The 21,070-nt window shown below is 39.6% G+C and overlaps 1 protein-coding gene across 2 annotated transcripts in view; it reads left to right on the top strand.

The window, feature by feature from the left end:
• Positions 1-21,070, top strand: part of DOCK1 (dedicator of cytokinesis 1) — a 566,139-nt gene that overhangs the window by 505,762 nt on the left and 39,307 nt on the right. For both annotated transcript variants that reach the window (XM_054033802.1, XM_054033801.1), the window contains exons 45-48: positions 3,097-3,273; positions 4,831-4,914; positions 12,443-12,580; positions 18,283-18,428. In XM_054033802.1, the coding sequence (XP_053889777.1) occupies positions 3,097-3,273; positions 4,831-4,914; positions 12,443-12,580; positions 18,283-18,428 (545 nt within the window). The remainder of the gene's footprint in view (positions 1-3,096; positions 3,274-4,830; positions 4,915-12,442; positions 12,581-18,282; positions 18,429-21,070) is intronic.

Below are 21,070 nucleotides of genomic sequence, written 5' to 3'. Positions count from 1 at the left end.
TATGAATGTGATGTTTGACAGTATTCGGCAACTGAATAAAACATTTTGAATTTTTTTTTGTATTTTTATGTTTTCAACTTAATCCTGATAGAGATGATAGCATTTACCTTCTCTGTTGCAAGAATTGTTTTCTGTAAAACCTAACATATCTGATGAAAATTCCTTCACCTTCTGAGTTAAGAACACAGTCTGGCAGGCCACTTCATCCACTTTGTACATGTGCACTTTTAATGCTGTGCACCTGATAGAAATGTGCATGAATCTGTCTAATGGAGCTCTTTCTATAAGCCTTTTGTAAGCAAGGATTATATTAATCACAGTTGAAAAAAGGAAACAGAAGCAAAAGTAACTTAATGTTGGAGGAGAGCAAAGGATGACTTTTGACCAACTATGTAAGATCTATTTACTACAAAAGCAGTTATTAGCTGCATAAACATTCGTATCAGGTAAAACTCTAGCAGCATAATTGCAAATCTTGCACCTCTGTAACACAACATTTTAGTTCCTGATATAAATACTCTGGGTACATTACAGAACACAATGAATGAAACTCCTTTGAATATTTTATAAGTTGTTGATAGAACTAGAAAACTCCATTTTATATAAAGGGTTGATGCCACATCAAATCATTGACTAGAGAGGATTAAATAATTTAATAGATGATTTAATTTATTTTTTCTTTTTGTAAATAACTAATAGCAGCTTATGATTTCCTTTAATTTGTTGTTTGAAATTATTTTCTTCACTTTTACTAATACTTCTTGGTCTGTAGATTGTTTGCAAGCAGGTTGTTGTGAGTATTTGGATATTTTAAATTTGAGCTCTGAAATTTTAATTGGACTCACAGATCATATACTGGTGTTTCTCTGTAATGAATGGATGAGCATAACTTCTAAAATCAGGTTTCTGGTTTGAATACACAGTTTTACAAGTTTGATATTCATTTTACAAGTTTGTGTGCACAAACTTAGTTACAGACAGAGTAATTTGTCATGAAACCTTGAATTCTAAAATAATGCTCAAAACACACTTTAAAAAATTATAATTAAAACAGACTTGATTTAATCAGATAGCAGGTGTAAGAGTGACAACTAAAGAAATTTGATTATAAGTGGCTCTCAGAAGCATGTTAAGCAACTGATAGCTAGCTAGAAGTGCTTCATTTATGCAGAGTTTATGTAAATTAGAGTGTAATCAGCTACACACTTGCATTTTCCTAACAGGCCCCAATTAACCCCCCACACATGCCTTTTCCATTCCTACCACAACATTTTTTGGATAAATAGGCTAGAACTTTAACACTCTTTAATTAATTCACTTAGGGTATTCAGACCACTTGCTGGTGGTCTGTAGAGAGCTTGCTCTCCTCATAGAGAGTGTTAAATCACATTAATATGTATTTTAGCTATATTTTAAATATTTTCAAGATATTACTTTTAGACATAACCAACTGTTGTAGTTGCCAAAAGGATGTTATCTGATCACAAATGATGGAAGGTGATCCGTATGATTTCAATGGGAGGGAGGTGCATACATTGCAATCTCTCTATTAAGAACCAATGCACCTTACTAAAGAGTTTGAGGACCCCTACTTTAAACAATGAAATAACTTTAGACCATGGAATAGAATCATAGAACTGGAAGGGACCTCGAGAGGTCATCTAGTCCAATCCCCTGCACTCATGGCAGGACTAAGTATTATCTAGACCATCCCTGACAGGTGTTTGTCCAAACTGCTTTTAAAAATCGCTAATGATGGAGATTCCACAACCTCCCTAGGCAATTTATTCCAGTGCTTAACCACTCTGACAGGAAGTTTTTCCTAATGTCCAACCTAAACCGCCCTTGCTGCAATTTAAGCCCATTGCTTCTTGTCCTATCTTCAGAAGTTAAGAAGAACAATTTTTCTTCCTCCTTCTTGTAACAACTTTTTATGAACTTGAAAACATATCATGTCCCCTCTCAGTCTTCTCTTTTCCAGACTAAACAAACACAGTTTTTTCAATCTTCCCTCATAGGTCATGTTTTCTAGACCTTCAATCATTTTTGTTGCTCTTCTCTGGACTTCTCCAGTTTGTCCACATCTTTCCTGAAATGTGGCACACAGAACTGGACACAATACCCCACTTGAGGCCTAATCAGTGTGGAGTAGAACGGAAGAATTACTTCTCGTGTCTTGCTTACAATACTCCTGCTAATACATCTATAGCGAAGCAACGACTCACTGGTGCGGTGCCTCCTGGTGGTCATCCAGGGAATTAGCTTTTCCAGCCGTGGAGTACTCTCTGCCAGCCGGTATCCCCACAGAAATCCCAGAATGATGATTGCTTTTTTTGCAACAGTGTTACACTGTTGACTCATATTTAGCTTGTGATCCACTATGATGCCCAGATCCCTTTCTGCAGTACTCCTTCCTAGGCAGTCATTTCTCATTTTGTATGAGAAGAAAACATTTTTTTTTGGTTTAATTATCCAAAATAGAATGAAGACAGTGATACCTGCTGGGCAAATATGATGGCCTTTTTTTATAACATATTTAATACAACTTCCTGAGAGGCTACCAAAATTGTTACTGCAAAAGTACCTTCTCCCTTTTTAACATGTGACTTTCTGAAGAGCATATAATCAGATTCCATCAGACAATCCAGTCCAAGATGCTGGCTTTGCTGTTACCATAATGGTAATTGGATCACTTTTGTCTGCCCACTAAGACCTGCATGTCCATAAGTCTTCATAGAATAATTTTCCTCAGTATCTCACTAGAAGCTCACTTGGGCTCTGTCAAAGTAATTCCAATGTTTTAGACTTGCTTGATCTTTCTGAGAGCCTTGGCCTATGCAGTAATTATGCTATAAGTGTGAAAAATAGTAAACCTTTTATCTGTTTATATCATTTCAGTTACCGCAGTATTGACACTATATATCTTGCCTAGTAGAAACGGCAGCTTCCTGCAGCTATTGACTAAAATTCCTCTTTCACTCTAAAATCTATTAGTTATCATTGGGATGGTTTTGTGGGGAGCAAACTATTCAAGTGTGGCCTGTTACTTGACTACTGGACCAGTAATTAAAACTTATTTTTGTGCTGTTCTTTCAGGTTGAAATCAGTCCACTGGAAAATGCAATAGAAACTATGCAGTTAACAAATGATAAGATCAATAATATGGTTCAACAACATTTGAGTGATGCAGACCTACCTATTAACCCCCTTTCTATGCTACTTAATGGCATTGTGGATCCTGCAGTCATGGGAGGATTCACAAACTATGAAAAGGTATGTTCAAAATTAGCTTTGTTTGGTCATGGAATCTAATCAAGTGTGTGTGGTGTGTACGGGTGCATGAGTGTAAACATGCATTATAGGTCAGTTTTGGAATTTTCCACGTCTCGAGTATATTATAAATGAGTGATATTTATAAAGGAATTCTGTGAGTTGAAGAAAGAGAAACAACTATAAGGATTGTTAACAGTGAGGGTTATTAACCATTGGACCAATTTCCCAAGAGGTGTGGTAGATTCCATCATTTGAAATCTTTAAATGAAGATTTGATAACTTTATAAAATTTATGCTTGTAGTTCAACTGAAATTTATTGGAGCTGATGCAGGTATTACTGGGTGAAATTCTGTGGCCTCTGTTATACAACTGGTCATACTAGATCAGGGGTCCCCAACGCGGTGCCCGTGGGTGCCATGGCTCCCACTGGGGCGTCTAAGTGTGCCCGCGTACTGGCCGGCGGATGAGCATCTGCCGAAATGCCGCCGAGAAGCAGCAGCATCCAGATGCGTTGCCGCCTATTGACGTTGCCACTTGTCGGCGGCATTTCAGCAGATGCTCGTCCACTGCCATGGTCCTCCGTGACTCGTCGTCTGGCACCCGCCAGACGAAAGAGGTTGGGGACCACTGTACTAGATGATCAAGTAGTCTCTTCCTGCCTTAACATCTATGAATTAAAGGTAATTGGGATTAATTTAGTGACAGTGCATTATTATTATATTAGTTAATATACAGTCCATCCCAAATATATTTGAATGACTTCAGCTGCTTATCACAGACCTAGTCTGATAAATATGTACACATGAAAGCTTAGTATAAAAATGGTGAAAATGTAAAAACTATGTTAGTGCCTATTCAAACTGCTGTACGTAGGCAATAAGTTTTTGTAAGATAACTAACTGGGACATGTGGTTTGCACTTAGGGTGACCAGACAGCAAGTGTGAAAAATCGGGACGGGGGCGGAGGGGTAATAGGCGCCTACATAAGACAAAGCCCCAAATATTGGGACTGTCCCTATAAAATCAGGACATCTGGTCACCCTATTTGCACTCTTTGAACTGTTATCGGAAGAACTCTTCCAGCCTCCAATATCCCTGGCCTAGTTTACTACATAGGACACTTAAACCACTGGACACGGATATATAGTATTGCGGAAAGTAAATCATGTTGTTGTGCTCCAACATGTCTTGTAGGCTTCAAAATTTAACTAATCTTCCTAGTGACCCCCAAAATTGCACTTGGGCACAATACCCATAATTGTAGATGAGGAGGACTAAGTAGAAACCTTCAGCAGTACTTCTTGCTTGACCAGAGGGTTCAGTGTTGAGCAACATATGATAATATTCCTCTCCCTGCACCAAAAGGATGGATATCATGATCTCTTGCACTCTTAAATTGTCTTCCATTGCTTTTAATTTTGAATTTGTAGGCATGTTATTATTGATATTTTGTAGCAAAATCTTTTGGTTTGATTCATTTTCCTTTGCTATAACATTCTAGATAGTGAATGTTCAATCATTTTCTGAAATAACTGGTACTTTTCTGTTTTCATTAGGCTTTTTTTACTGAAAAATACATGCATGAGCATCCAGAAGATCACGAAAAGATAGAAAAACTAAAGGACCTCATAGCATGGCAGGTAAACTGTCTAATTCAAATCATGCCTGGGTCAAGTGGCATACAAAGGCAGCCTGCTGTCACTTGTGACAAAATTCAGGCATCAAACCATTCACCCTAGTGTATACATTTCCGTGGCATTTAGACTGTCTTGGAACATGAACTAAAGTTCATCTTTTCAAATCTGACATAGTTTGTCATTTGATAATCCCATAAGTGACTAACATTATTAACCCATTTTTTTATTACATAGTCTCTCCTGTTACCAGTTTAGAGATACAAATACACTCTCACTTTCAAATGACTCAATATCTTATGATAGTGTTGGCCAATTCTGTTGTCAATTTAGTTGTAATTTTTCCTCATATAGCTCAGTGGTTTGAGCATTGGCCTGCTAAACCCAGGGTTATGAGTTCAATCCTTGAGGGGGCCACTTAGGGATCTGGGGCAAAAATCAGTACTTGGTCCTGCTTGTGAAGGCAGGGAACTGGACTCTATGACCTTTTGGGGTCCCTTCCAGTTCTAGGAGATGATAATATATGGAGATATATCTATTATTATATGCTAAATTAATAAAGAATTACAATAAAAACTAAGTTAAGAGTATTAAGGCCTTACAGTTTAAGAACTCAGAATTTAAATGCCTAGGTTACATATTCAACCATAAGTCTGTCCCCTTATGCAAATGCTTTATAATGTTGTCTGTTTACATGATCACGTATTGTTTCTCCAAATAAGATATAACTTTTTTTCCACAACCACAGATGTGCATATGTACCATCTTGTAGTAGTGTATACTGTGTATGACAGATAGTCAATTAAAGTCATGTATACACAAAATGCATAGGAGGCAAGAGTTTCTGCAAAGCCTTTGCCTCATTTCCAGCACACCTTACACACACAATAATTGTGTGTGTGTGTAGATATATTATGTAATTGTAATATATATATGTATTACTATATATACACACACACAGATGATACATTGTATATTATGATATGTATGTATATATGGTGGAACTCTACAATGCCTTTTTTACAATCACTGTTCATAGAAGAAACATACTTTAAATAACTTAAGAGGTGTTACAGATATTTGTAGTGAACCAGAAATAGAACCCAGATCTCCCAAGTCCCGTGCCTTAAACATAGAACCATCCTTCCTCTGTGAAGATCTGCATTTATGTCTTCCAAAGAATACATTTTGGGAAAAACAGGAAACCACATTCTAGCTGTATTGTAAGGCTATACTCTGATATTTTTTCATTGGCCTCAGAATAATTTTATGATAAAAATCCACAGATGTGACTAGAAATGTTTTTACCCTGAAAAAAGTATATTATAGTGTTTTATATTCAATTCTGTCTTTATTATAAATGGAATAATTTAAATTTCTAGAGGATTCAATTTTAGATGTAGTAGAAACCAAAGATATAATACACAAAAATCCTTGGAAGGCCATAAAACTATTGCAGAACAAACACTAGTTTGATCTGCAAAAGTTCTATTGATTTTTGTTGTTGTTGTTGTTCCCCTGTAAGGTTTTACAGCAGATTGGATTTTAGGGACTTCAGATTCTAGAGAGGAAAATAATTTATCCCAAGAGAGTAACTTCATGTCACCACTGTCATTACCCCTAATGACCCTATTAAAAATGAATTGTATTGGTGCTCATGAACACACTTTACCCCAAAAGACAATCATCCTGCTGGCAACACGGATACAAGAAAAAACACTGGAAAATGCATTATTTAAAATCTGTAAATTTTGTTTTGTCAACATGTTTAAAAATACACACAGCTTTCTTGTCACTAGTTTAGTTCCAAGTGTGATAGAAGCTAAGCAATTTAAAGACAAGAGATTAATACAAACAAATATTTTTCTGAAACTGTCACCAGTAAGTGATAAAAATCAAAAAGCAAAAGGAATAATTTCGAAACTACCTGATATAAAATTAGAGTGTTTATGATTCCTAAAACATTGCTGAAAACTTTTTCAAATAGCGTAACTTCATAGAAAAGGTGGCAGGTTAAAGAAAACTTTTAAACTGTATTTCACATAAGGAACAAGATGGCTCAGGGGACTGGAGAGAGATATAGTATAGAGCCTTTATCCATTAAATCACTGTTTTGACTTCATCTCCAGCTCAGCAGTTGGTATCTGTTGGCCAATATGAAACACAGTAAGTTGGCAGTCTCAGTCCAATTCCTAATAAATAGGTTTCTGTATCTCAACTGAGCATATTATAGGTGCTCAGAGATTTGATATCTCAATATAGATCATTGTGTTAATAAAATATTATGATATTGAATGTTGCCAATTACCTCCATGACTATTTTGTTTATATTGTTGCACCCCTTCACCTTCCCTTTGTTTCATTTGTCTTTTGGAAAACAACCTCTTCAGGGTAGGGCTAGTGCCTTCTATTTGGAAAGTGAAAAATAAAACGTGTATCTGGAATAGAATGCTTTTTTTATTGTATATTCTTATTTTAAAATATAAGTATTGGCAGTAAGATGATCGTCTTATGCAGTAACTTTGTATGCATGGGCACCACTGGAAACAATTGGTAATAATCTTTAATTGATACTCTTTAGTTGAAGGGTAATCTTTGTTGAGAGAGAGGCCAAACATTAAGACCTCATTCCTGGGCACCTTCTAGGCTAGTGGTCTCCAACCTATTTACACACAGGATCACTTTTTGAATTTAAGTGCAACCCAGGATCTACCCCGCCCTTTCCCCGAGGTCCCACCCCCCTCACTCCATCCCTCCTCCCTCCGTCTCTTGGTCTCCCCACGCTCACTCACATTCACTGGGCTGGGGCAGGGGGTTGGGGTTCGGAGTGTAGGAGGGGGCTCCAGGCTGAGCCTGGGGCAGAGGGTTGGGGTGCAGGAGGGAGTATGGGGTGCTGGCTCTGGGAGGGGGGTCAGGGCTGCGGCATGGGGTTGGGGTGCAGGAGGGGGGTCAGGGTATAAGAGGGGTTACGGGGTGCTGGCTCTGGGAGGGGGCTCGGGGTTGGGGTGCGGGCTCCCGCTGGGTGGTACTTACATTGGGTGGCTCCCTGGTGGTGACGCAGCAGGGCTAAGGCAGGCTCCCTGCCTTCCCCAAACCCATGCCACTCCTGGAAGGGGCCAACGCACCCCTGCAGCCCCTGTGGGGGGCAGGGGGCACATGGCTCCATGCGCTGCCTCTCTCTGCAGGCACCACTCCTGCAGCTCCCATTGGCCGCAGTTCCCTGTTCCCAGCCAATGGGAACTGCGGGGGTGGTGCTTGCAGGCAGGAGCAGCGCACGGAGACCCCTGCCCCCCTCCCCGCTACACCACCAGACTTTTAGTGGCCAGAGATCATGATCAACTGGGAGAGTCTCCAGGACAACCAGTTGATCATGATCTACAGGTTGGTGACCACTTTTCTAGGCTCAGTCTCAAATTTGGCATGCAGATTGGCACTATTCTCTGGAGAGACCCCTACAGAACAAGGTGGAAGTACAGAGAAATGGAGCAATGTGTGGGAAAATTCAGTGTTGCATCCTATGCTTTACTTAAATTGTGGATGAGAACTTCATTTTTCATTGCGTCCATGTAGTCTGGTGCCTTCTGTTAATGTGTACTTCAAGCTACTACACTAAATTAGTACTGTGTAAAACAATCACAACAAAAATCAAAAACATCCAAACTTTGGGTGTTTGAACATTATTTTAAATTCATGAAAATCCTATGAAATGTCGTGGTATTTCTCTCATGGGAAATGATTGTGCTGCTTAACTGCCTATATTCTAGTTTTTAAATTTATTGTATTCATTTTAGGGGTTTATTTTTGTTTAATTTTGTGCTTTTTCACTTCCTAGAAAAATCAGATCCTGTAGTTTTATTTGACAGTATCATTTAGATCTGAAATGGGCTGTTTCATCAGCACATGACAGTAATGAAGTTCATCTCAGTGCAATAGTCACTCAACTTCTAGCCATTATACTTAGAGCACACCAAGACTACCACAGAGCACAAAGAATTATTTCTGTATCCTTCCCATACCAGTGAAAGTGAATTACAGCATACAACATGAAAAGTTAAAAAATAATCCCTTTCATGTAAAATTTTCCATTTCATAGGTGCTCAATTATTTTAAAAAACAGAATTGGTGTGATTTTACTGGTAGATTTTTGTTTAAACAAAAACCCAGAACCCCTATCTGTAGTACATCATGGTATTAAGAAGTAATGGCAACTAGAGCCATGATAAACTTTTAAAAATAGAGGATAAGGAAAATATATTATGGCATAAATAATATATGGATACATTATGGGGTTGTGTGTGTTTGTTTTTGTTTCTTCCCCCTACCCTATCTTTAATGTTCAGGTATGCATTTATTTTCTCATTGATTACATTACAATAAGACCACTTATCTAAAGCTCTGGCACCCTTCACAATCTTTTAAAATATGCCAATAAATAAACCGATCATTACTCCAAGGTCAAATAACTTAGCAACAACATAACATTCAATTAATCCCTGCTCCGTTGCCTTATACACACACACACACACACACACACACACTCCTTATCAAAATTCTACACCACTGCTAACCAGACTTACCTGTCTCCTTTTGGGTGAGGGAGAAAAGATGGTCCTTGCAGCATTAGGATTTGGGGCACTGTAGTAGGTCAGTTTCTCTTGGAAGAGAAATTGAAGACAAAATGTACACAAGTGAAAAGAGGTGGTCAAAACTGCACAAAGCAATTCCACTTTCAGAAACCCAAATTAAAACACCATCAAGTTCTTAAATTCAGCCCTGTTCATCTAAGAAACAGCTCTGTCTTCCTTGTTTCCTTGCTCTCAAGCATATCTGGTCTTCTCCTCTGTCTGTGCCCTGAGAATTTTGCTTAGCAAACCCTTTAATCTAATGTCATTAAGCTCTGGGTGCATGGTGCTCATGTTCTCAAAACTAACCTGGACTAGTTCAGACTGGCTTGGCCACTAATCTTCCTTGTTCAGCTGCTCTTGAACATCAAGGAACTTCACACAGGTTTGACTATATCCATGGTCCACTGGAGCCTGCTCATCTGCTAGTCTCCATCATAACTAAAGAGCATGCTTAACCCATACAGTCTTCTTAATGACCATCCAGTTGCTGTTGCTATAGCCAGTCCTATTGAGGTCCCTTGGGCCAGGCCTCTGTTTAACTTTCTGTGCAGAGCTTCATATCACACCTTTATATCAAGAATTCATAATACATTTCATTAACACCTCTGTCATAACAGGGGAGAGTTTAGCCCTATTGAATTCTGCTGCACAGAGCCAGCTAAATTTATGTGCTCAGCTTGACTCTGCAGTCATGGAAACAGATGTAGGTTGGGAAATAGGATGCTGCCCCTCAGGAGTTGCAGCTGATCCTGCTCAATTCCCAAAGGAAGAAGGAACAAACTCTGTTCTTCCAGGCCCCTGGGGATGGCACCAGGAGGTCCTGCTGAGCTTCCTCAATTTTGTGGGGTTGGGAGCAGATCTCTGAGGTGCTCTCTGGCTGGGGGCAAGTCAGCTGTAAAGAAGCCACATACTCCAAACAGCAATTCGGGCTGGTTTCTCCAAATTAGAGATGTCAGCACAAGAGGATGGTTCTGTTGGTGCCAAAGGTCTCTTCCTCTCTCCCTGTCTGCAGAGCTGCTGCAGAGGCACTGTATACAGCCTAATTGTTCTGAGGATTGGTCAAGCTGATGCAGAGCTCTCATTAATTTATCTCATTTATTGTTTTATTTGTACATCTATTTAAAAAAAAAAAAAGGAGCGCCCATCTCTTCCTTTAGATGCTCCTTGACAATCCTTCAAAACACATCAATGAAATAGACCCTGTTGTAACTCTTCCCCCACCAACATATGCACTGCAAACATAGCCCTGCTGCAAAAATGTATACATTTTAAGATATGTTGCCCAAGTCTTCCCATTCCTTTATAGCGAGGAAAAACAAATGAGCCAATGCATTCTTTACTTGGCCCTATGGAAACTGAGATTCATATGCTGTAGACAGAAAATTAGGAACAAGACCATCTGAAAGTTTGATTTTTTGCTACTGAGTACAAATTCATATGGATTATAAATAAAAGTGGATAGAGTAGAAATATTGTGGGGTTTTTTGAAGAGTGCCAAGAGAAGCAACAGCTGTGTGCTGTTAAATGGCACAAAATGCATTTTATTCATGGATTCATCTTGATAAGAGTTCTTAAATTTGTTCACGTGTAATTTAATTGTGTACTTCTTATCCTCCTTACTAATAAGTCTGCTCATTTAGATTGCTGATCCATCATATTAGAAAAATCTGTTTTTAATCAGTATTACAGTTTAATTATGAATTATTAAGGGGAAATCTCTTAGCTTGATTGCTGCAAAGAATATCTGACTCAGAACCGGAGCACTGTGTAGGTTTGAGCTGATCTGGAAAAGGAAATATTTTTCTTAAACATGAGATAGAACTACTAACAGATTCTTTTATGTTGCTGTGGGAATGAAAATGTCTCTCTTAAAACATTTTAAAAGGTCAGGTACACCTCCACACTATGAACTAATTATATAACCTTGTGTTGGCACGGATATTTTGTGACAGCAGCCTTGCAGATAAATTATTATTTTCAGTTATAAAAGAGAATTAATTTATTCTCCCTCCTCCCCCCCCACCTCACTCTCTACTAAAAATCATTGAAAACCAATTTATGATAAAAAATATTGTCAATTTTGGCATGTAGAGCTGTATGTTTTCTTAAATATGTTGTGTACAATATCTAAGATATTTTTTCATGATAACACAGGGTTTCATAAATAGCATGTGTTAAACAGAAATGGATATGAAGATTGTTTTTCTCTGCTGTTTATTCCCATGAAATCTGGTGGGGCTGATATTAATAGTCTAGCTCAGCGATACTCAGACTCAGGCTCGCAAGTGGCTCTTTAATGTGTCTCCTGCAGCTCTTTTTAGCACATGATATTAAAACACTGATTTACTTATTAACCAATCAGGATGCTTTTAATATGTTATTAACCAATTGTAGAGGATAAAATAATAATACTTGGTCAGTCATTTTGCTGTGAGAATTTATATATAAATATTTCCCCTATCATACTGTTTAAATATGAATATATAGTACTATAGTAAATGAAACAATGAATTCACACTACTGTGGCTCTTTTGGGTAATGTTGATCGCTAATTTGGCTCCTGAACCACTGAGGTCTGAGTATCACTGGTCTAGCTTTTGAGTCAAATTTAAAGTGCAGTATGTTTGAGGGTTTTTTAAACATAAGTAAAGGGGTATTTGTTCAACCTGATAAATTTAGCTGTACCTTATAATTGCTGGGCAGAATTATGCATACATTAATTTTAAATGACTATGCGCAACGCAGAGTGAAAATGAAATCATATACAGTACAAAAAATCACCATGTTCTGCTTTAGTTGCTATTAGTATTCCATAAAAATACTTACGGTGTAGGTAGAGCCTCCCTTGCTCTACTCCCTTTCATGAGAGAAGACCAGAAAATTCATTGTCATCTAATTGTCTTCTTTAGATTCCATTCCTGGCAGAAGGTATCCGAATTCATGGAGAGAAAGTAACTGAAGCACTAAGGCCATTTCATGAGAGAATGGAGGCCTGTTTTAAGCAGCTTAAAGAAAAAGTGGAAAAGCAATACGGTATCAGAACAATTGTAAGTTGTCTCCAAACCTGACATTTAAAAAAGAATCTGTTTTTAGAATTGCTGTAATTCACATTTCAGTGATTAAATGAATATATAGGAAAAAACAGTTTTAATAGAGGGTGACTAAGAATCTTAAGGGAGTATGTGGTTTTTCATTTTGTTTTGGTGTTGTGGTACTCGTGGATTTAAACTTATTTTTAGACAGAGGTTTATTTCTCTTAACGTCCCTAAAATGTTCCATGTGGGTAGCCACACAAAAGTATAGTGACTTGCCTTGTGTTGCATATCAAATGAGTAGCTCTCCTGAGATTAGAATATAATATCTTTCTAGTTTCTAGATTTTTGTCCTGTACTCTATGCCTCTCCAGAAGGTTGTCTTCTGAAGCATAGTTATATATCAGTGGCTTCAACAGGTATCTTTGTCTCTGGACTAGCAATTGTAGTTTAGCGCATGGGGCCCAGTTAAAGACTTCACTTAAATTGTCAGTGCTTAGGAGAAGTGACCAAAATGTCCTAAAAAACATTCAAAAACCCTTATCAACATGAGTCCACAGCATAAGAGACTTACCCAAAAATATCAGGTTCTGTCCATTGGAAGTCAAGATAGTCCCTCAAAGTGTTCAGGTTTTAAGGATCTTTTACATAGGTTACAATCTCTAGGAGGTTCTGACATCTTTGAAGCATTCATTCTTTGAAGTCAGAGGATCATATCAAGGAATATCACAGAGTATCATCACTTCCAAAGCTAGACCCTCACTTCCAAAGCTAGTTCTAAGGCTGTTTTAAATGTTTTTTTTTTTTTCCAATAAGTCAGGGTCCTGTATCTGCAGATTCTCAGCAATGACTTGCTGCTCTGAAGTACAAACTACATCCTTGACCTTACTTGTAAATCTCCTGCTACTATAACTCCAAACTGTAGTTCAGGAGACCAGGGGAGGTAGATTGTTCTCTGTGGATGGTCCTCAGTACTGTAATTTGCACTCTCCCAACATGAACAAATCATTTTTGGCCACCCTTCTGCCTCAGCTTCAAGATGCAGCCAGAAATTTTGAAAGTCCCCTTACCCTTTGAACCTTGTTGATTAAAGGCGGGTTAGTTAGTAGAGAGATTTTCTTTTGGTTTAAGACTGAGTGTTGCTGCTTAGTGCGGGGAGCGTTTCAAGTGCTGGCTCTTGTAGCCTGCACGTAGGTTCTTAATTGAGAATGTATTTTGAAAGCCATAAGTGCACTTGGAGATTATGCAAAGCAGGCATGTGTTTTATAAATACATTTTAAAAATTCAGTAACATACAAGTAAAGAGTTAGAGTCAACTTTAGGTCTGATTGTGCTGGGATTTGTGTTCTGAAAGTATATTGAAGGCTTCTGTTCCAACTCTTATGCCTTGTATATTAGTAGCATTGACAGGCTCAGAATCAAAACCTCAATCACTGTTATAAGTATTCTTTAACCTTGTTGTAGGTCTTGGTTAGATTTGTAATGAAAAAGAAACTTACATCCACTGTACACTCTTTCCCCGTTGTTACTGTTAAAAAAAACCCCAAAATAAATACATGAATGTATTCAGCGTTTATCAGAAATATAAGGGAATCTATACCAGTGAGTGAATAAACTCCGATTTTGTCTACTTCTTTATGTTGACCTGCATTGTTCATCTTGGTCCCAAATGGCTAACTAGATTTCAAGCTGTAGTAATCACAGAAATGGCTCATGAAAAATGAAATTAAGGGAGAATCTACTTAACAATTTGATAAGATGTGACCTTGTAGCAAAATATGATTTGTCTCCAAGAAGGCAAATATCAGAAATTGCTTGAGAGTAAAATATTTTCCCAGAAATTGTAAAGAATAATTTCAAGCAAGAGAAAATATACACTAATAATTGAAACTTTCAGAAAATCCCCCCCCCCAAGCAATATATTTGTAATGTTGCACAAGTGCATTTCCTATCAACAAGACCATTAAAAATAAAGAAAATCGCCAGTTGAAGAAACATTAACTACTATATTGTTCTGCAGCCAGTCCAGCTTGCCAGTGTATGCTCCTGGTTCCCAAGCTGCCTGGCTACAATCTGTACTCCAACTCTGGCTTCCTGCCTAGTTCTGTGGCATACTGTAGGAAGCATGCATGGTAATCCAGCTAACTCCCCATTAGAAGGAAAGCTGATGAACAAGACACAGCAGCAGACGGGTCCCAGCAGGGCAAGGAGACAAAATAAAATATGGAATGCCTGGCTGCAGCAGAATGGCAAATTCTATGGTGAAATGTTGACTTCTGTGGAGCTTGGAAAAATGCCAGATTCCACAGTGACCCTGTGATGGCGTGGACTCACCACTGCTGGCACCTCCTGCTGGTTGCTCCAGGAATTAGTTCAGTCCTAGCTGTGCAGCTCCCTCAGCAGGTGGTGTCCCGCCCATTGCCTGCTCTGCTGTGCTGTCTGGAACCGCATTGCTCCCTGGTTTGCGGCGTCCTCTTCTGGATACAGCCCTCCAGCTGTGCCCCACCAGTTCTCTCCCCTTCCAGGGGTAATGGCAGTCCTTCAGCTTGCACCTGCCCCAATGGCCAACCACAACTCAAAGTCTAGCCCCTCACCTCAGGGCAAGTTGCAGTCTATATCAGCCACACTCCTCCGCAGCCAGGTGCAGTGCAAGGGGGGGACCCAGGCCCACCCACTACTCTGGGTCCCAACCCAGGGACCCTCTAGTGGCAGCCTCTCTCTGCCCTCCTTCTCGCCCCTTGTCTGACTATCTTCCATGGGCCACTTCCCCTTTGGCCCCTTGCACCTTCTTGGGCCTTCTAGTCAAGGGCTGCAGTCTGGCAGGTCACAGGCGGAAGCCCTCTCTCTGCTAACCCTGAGCCGGCCCAGCACTGCTCTGTCCAAAGTGTTACCTCCTTACCTCAGGAGCCAGTCCTTCTCCCTTGCTAGTCAGAGAGAGACTGCCCTCTCCTTTGCTAGGCAGCCTTTATATAGGGCCCAGCCTGGCCCTGATTGGCTGCCTCTTTCTTTGCCCTGATTGGCTCTCCACAGGCCTTTGCTGACTGTTCCAGCCCTTTTTCTCATGCAGTGGGGCAGCCGCCCCACTACATACCCCAGTTGGGATGATTGGGGGCAGTTCATGTGAGTTATTGTATCAGGCAGTCTGCATACTTAGACAGAAGTCACTGCAGTGGTTTACATTTGGTTCACGTTTTGAAGGTTATCTCTGCAACCATAAGGGCTAGAGCCATAATTATTTAAAAATGAAAATTCTGAATTTGGAGCATGATTCTGCAGGATTGGGTGAATTCTAGAACTGCAGAATCACAGAATAAACAGGGCTCCTGCTATGCCATTTTTCAACTTTTTATGGACCTTTAAGGTAGGATTAATCAGACAGGAGCTCCCAACAGGTCTGAGATTTTGGGTAGCCCTTACCAGAGGCAGCACATAATGTGTTTCATTAATCCCACCCCACTGCACAGTGCACACCCGGGAAAGAACTAGCCACCGTCTAGTCCTTCGTGAATAGTGATTGAAACACTAATAGGAAAATTTTGCAAAGAAGTCTGTTAAAGGTTAATTCTAGGGTGATTCCTAGAAAGAGCAGCCTGACATTATGTCCCTTGTATGAAAAAGACAAACTATAATTCATGGAATGTGTAATGTAAACATATTATATCCAAGATTCAGTGCACCAAATTCTGATTGCAGTTACAATGGATGTACAGCACTGTATGTCCAGTGATGGTGCTACTCCAGATTGACACTTGTGTAACTGGGATCAGGATCTGGCCCTGAATTTCTGTTATTACTGGGGATCACACAGGTGTTTAGATGATTGTTTATTTTAAGCACACTACGTCAGAATCTTTGCTGTGCCAGATTTCCACTGGGCACAGTAGAATGGGACAACAGGGATCTGGTTATAGCTCTCTGATTCTTTGATCAGTGCCAGTGTAGCTTAGAGCATCCTGGGCCAGGTGCCAACAGTCCCCAAGAGAACAGATGCCAGCTGAAGATAGCAAGACTACAGCACACGCTAGCCACACCAACTCTCTGCCCCGACTAAACATCCTACTCTGGGAGTCTGTGAGATGAGTGGCATGAGAGCCAGTGCACCAGCGGAGCAGAATGGGCTAATGAATTTGACTGACAGCCCTGACTTCAGAAACTCATTTTCAGATCCTTCTATAGTGGTGATATTTTTAAGGTAATGACATATTTAGAGAAGAGAGAAATCCTATCTGAAGCTTACCAGCCTTGATAGTGTCCTTGTAAATGTTTTTCCCTTTATGGTCCTTAAATCCCTGCTTGATATTTTTGATGCACTGTGCCTCTAAATAGTAATTTATTCCCAAGAAGAAACGAGATATTGCCATTAACTATACTTATGTGTCACTTGCTTCAGTCATAAACATTAACACTGTCAAAGAGACGACTGGAAAGTCAGACCCAGTTGGTGTTATCTTGCCAGTGTCACTCTGATCCGCTACTAAGAATTGATGGAATTTTATCACTTCTGTCTTTCTTGTACAATGCCAACTTAGCAGTAGTTGACAGCGTGGAAAAGCTACCTGTGACTAAACAGCAGGAGATTCTTATTTTTGTCTGAAAGAGTTCAATTATTTTATGCATATATCAGTTATTAATGACTAACAAAGCTTGTATAAATATTCAGAACTATAAAAGAGCATCTGCATAAAAAACAATGTTTAAATATTTCCTTCTCAACCTAGATGTCACTCTGTGAAAGTGGTTCTGTTAACAGCAATACCATCTTTGTGGTTTTTTAAAACTTTGGCTCATTATTGCTGTTACTCAGTCCTGGACTACACTAGGGTACCAGTAGCATGCACGTGCACCCCAAGTTGGAGGAAACTGTAGGTGCTTCAACAGCTAGGCGTTGTAGGTGCTGGTAGCCCTAGTGAGTCCCAGTAACCATTCAGACATATGGCTAAGGGAAAGGTTATTTTTTGTGGAACTGGCAGGAAAGGGAAAGATTGCAAATACCCTAGGAAGAGAGACTTAATAGTTACAGTGCAAAGTGTGCAATAATGGTAAATGTTTCAGTCCCTAGGGGGCAGTCCAATTGAGAATTGGGGCTCTTCAGCCCTACTAGTGCCTGAGGTGCCCTCACCAGTCCAGTCTCTGCTCAAAGCAAATAGGACCTTGCAGGTTTCCAAGCCAGGCTCAGTTAGTGTCTATCATTGGGGCCCCTCTGCAATAGCTCCCTGCCAACCACTGCTGCTCCCCCATAAATCCCACACAAGCTGCACCCAGGTGTAATGTCTGGGAGTCACAGCCTCTTCCACAGGTGGCTCTCCATATTGTTCCTGTTTTCAACTTCTCTCCAGCTCCTGGCTTCCCTGCGGCCACTGCTTCCAACCACAGCCCAGCCACTTCCTGGTTCAGAGCCTTTCCTCTTACCTGGCCATAAGAATGGGAAGTGCAGTAGGTGAGGAGAAGTTATAGTCCCCTGCCTTGCAGAGCCATACCTGTGTTTAAAATTAAGCATATGCTTAAGTACTTTCCTGAATCAGGGCCTAACTGTTTGCTTTTTCTCCTTAAATATATCTAGTAACAGTATCTGTGTGATTATAGATTATTTGTAACTGAAATAGCATAGAATTCTAAGAGGAAAAGACGCTTTTAACCATTCAGCATTACATGATAATGACTCACAAATTTCAGGTTGTGTTCTAAAAGGAATAAGATCATATTTTTCTTTGTTGTAGCCCTCAAGTTTGGATGATAGACGAGGCAGTCGGCCAAGGTCTATGGTTAGATCATTCACAATGCCTTCATCTTCAAGACCTTTATCTGTTGCATCAGTATCATCTGTCTCATCGGACAGTACCCCTTCCAGACCTGGCTCTGATGGGTAAGTAAGAATAACAGTTAAGAGCTTGTAATTGTGGAGAAAGATTCAGCATGCAAATCCTTACTGGGTTGTGAGAAGCCGTCAACACCTAAAAATCTCTTTAATTACAAATGTATAGTATAGTGCATGTGTTAACTTTATAAAACAAAGAATTAAGATATCAATATGAGCAACTAAAACTCAAGTACATTTCTTTTGAGCAAATTGTTTCTATACTGAAAGCATTTTCGGGTATGCATGTGGGGAGACATGGGTCTTACTAGAAATTTGACATTTTAGAAAATTATTTCAGGAGTGATACTTACATCTCTCTAAAATAGAGCACCACTGAGAAGAAAGCATCGTTTTTTAACAAATACTATCATTTCTTAAAAGAACCTTGTTTTTCTCAATGCTGATTTCAAGATACACTATTTGATTTTTATTAGGGCTGTCGATTGATCGCAGTTAACTCGCACAATTAGCTCAAAAAATTAAATTGCAAATAAAAAATTAAATCGTGTTTCATTGCAGTTTAAATTGCACTGTTAAACAATAGAATACCAATTGAAATTTATTAAACATTTTGGATGTTTTTCTACATTTTCAAATATATTGATTTCAATTACATCAGTGTGTTCAGTTACAACACAGAATACAAAGTGTACACTGCTCACTTTATATTATTTTTATTACAAATATTTGCATTATAAATATGATAAAAGAAATAGTATTTCTCAATTCACCTCATACAAGTACTATAGTGCAATCTCTTTATCATGAAAGCACAATTAAAAATGTAGATTTTTTTGTTACATAACTATGCTCACAAACAAAACAATGTAAAACTTTAGAGCCTACTAGTCCACTGAGTCCTACTTCTTGTGCAGCCAATCGCTAAGGGTACATATACACTACAGCGGGGAGTCGATTTAAGATACGCAAATTCAGCTACATGAATAGCGTAGCTGAATTCGACGTATTGCAGCCGACTTACCCCGTTGTGAGGACGGCGGCAAAATCGACTTCTGCCGCTTTTTGTCGGCGGCGCTTACTACCACCTCTGCTGGTGGAGTTAGAGCGCCGATTCGGGGATCGATTGTCGCGTCCCGATGGGACGCGATAAATCGATCCCCGAGAGGTCGATTTCTACCCGCCGATTCAGGCGGGTAGTATAGACCAGACCTAAGAGAAACAAGTTTGTTTACATTTATGGGAGATAATGCTGCCTGCTTCTTATTTACGTCACCTGAAAGTGAGAACAGATGTTCACATCGCACTTTTGTAGCCGGCATTGCAAGGTATTTACATGCCAGATGTGCTAAACATTCATATGCCCCTTCATACTTTGTTCACCAGGTGTAGACTGGGATAAGGCAGGGTTTAGCTGCCAAAAAGTGAAGCTTTGTGGTAGGATTGCTCTTCATCGGCAGAAAATGACTTAAAAGAAAACTATATATCCATACAAGGCTAGTGGGGAAATTGGCTGTGTGCTGCCATCATAAAAGTGCCATTCTCTTTGTTTCTCACTCCTCATGTTCCTTTTTCCATTTCTGCATATTTGGCTCTTATCTCTTTCCGTTCAAGCCTTTTACATTTTTGCCTCTCTTTCAGCTTTTTCCATTTTCCACTTCTACTCCAGCTCTACCATTGTACATACCATTTCGCAGGCTGTGAGTTTGTGGTGGGGGTGGGGTCTGCATGTTGCAGACAGTTTGTCTGGGATTACAGTTTTCCTTTGTTCTCCTCCTCCAGTCCGCTTCCTTTTTAATCCTGCTTCATAGAGGTTGTGCAATTCAGAAGAAAGCTCTATAATGCAAGTCATCTTCCTTGTGCAAGCGCTTTACACATGGAACTGTTACAAAGAATTACAGTTACAATTTTCTTTTATAGTCATGTAGGTTGGCCCTCCCCTTCCCCTGAAGTCAGCTCTATGTGTGAATGCAATTAAGCCTGAACAGAAAAGTGAAACCAACAAGGCAGTTGTAATAAATATCACGATAACCTACTGGATACACTTCATCATCAGAAAAAATAACTTAGTTTTGAAACTCACAATAGGGCCTGATCCAAGGCTCATTGAAATTAATGCGAGTTTCTGAATTTATTTTAATGGACATTGACTCAGGCTTATAGTGCCTTGGAAGGTTGAACATGCCTATAGCTTAATATGCGCAAAGACCTTTGTCTCACTTTTGCCAGGCTGTACATCCGTCATGTTCTGGGTTGCAATTCAGACCAGTGAGAGGTTGTGTCACCACTTGTCCTGAGTGCCTTAAATGCTCTGCGCTGTAGCTCCGTGTCTGGACACTCCTAATAAACATACAGAAATGCACGGAGTGTCTGTGTGCTGTGCAACCCTGGTTCAGCGCTCTGACCCCAGCAGCCTGCCTACAACACAACAGCCCCATCCTCATCTTGACCATCCTTGGTTACTAATTGCAGGGTGACCCCAACATGCCCCCAGTCCCTAATTTCCCCAAAACCATCTATCCTGAACTGTCCAGCCCTCTCCTGGAATAGTGAGACTTAATAATATCCGTTGGTCCTTTAAAGAGACAAAAGCACAGCAACTTGTTGCCTTAACTGAACTTAACTTTCACCTCAATACAATCACAACACTGGGTTGGTTTAGATTAAAAGTAAAACACGTTTATTAACAA

This window comes from Malaclemys terrapin, chromosome 7 (genome assembly GCF_027887155.1).
Source record: "Malaclemys terrapin pileata isolate rMalTer1 chromosome 7, rMalTer1.hap1, whole genome shotgun sequence".
Classification (NCBI taxonomy): Eukaryota; Metazoa; Chordata; order Testudines; family Emydidae; genus Malaclemys; species Malaclemys terrapin.
Note: the sequence above shows the minus strand (reverse complement) of the source record. Positions and strands in the feature narration are given on the sequence as shown.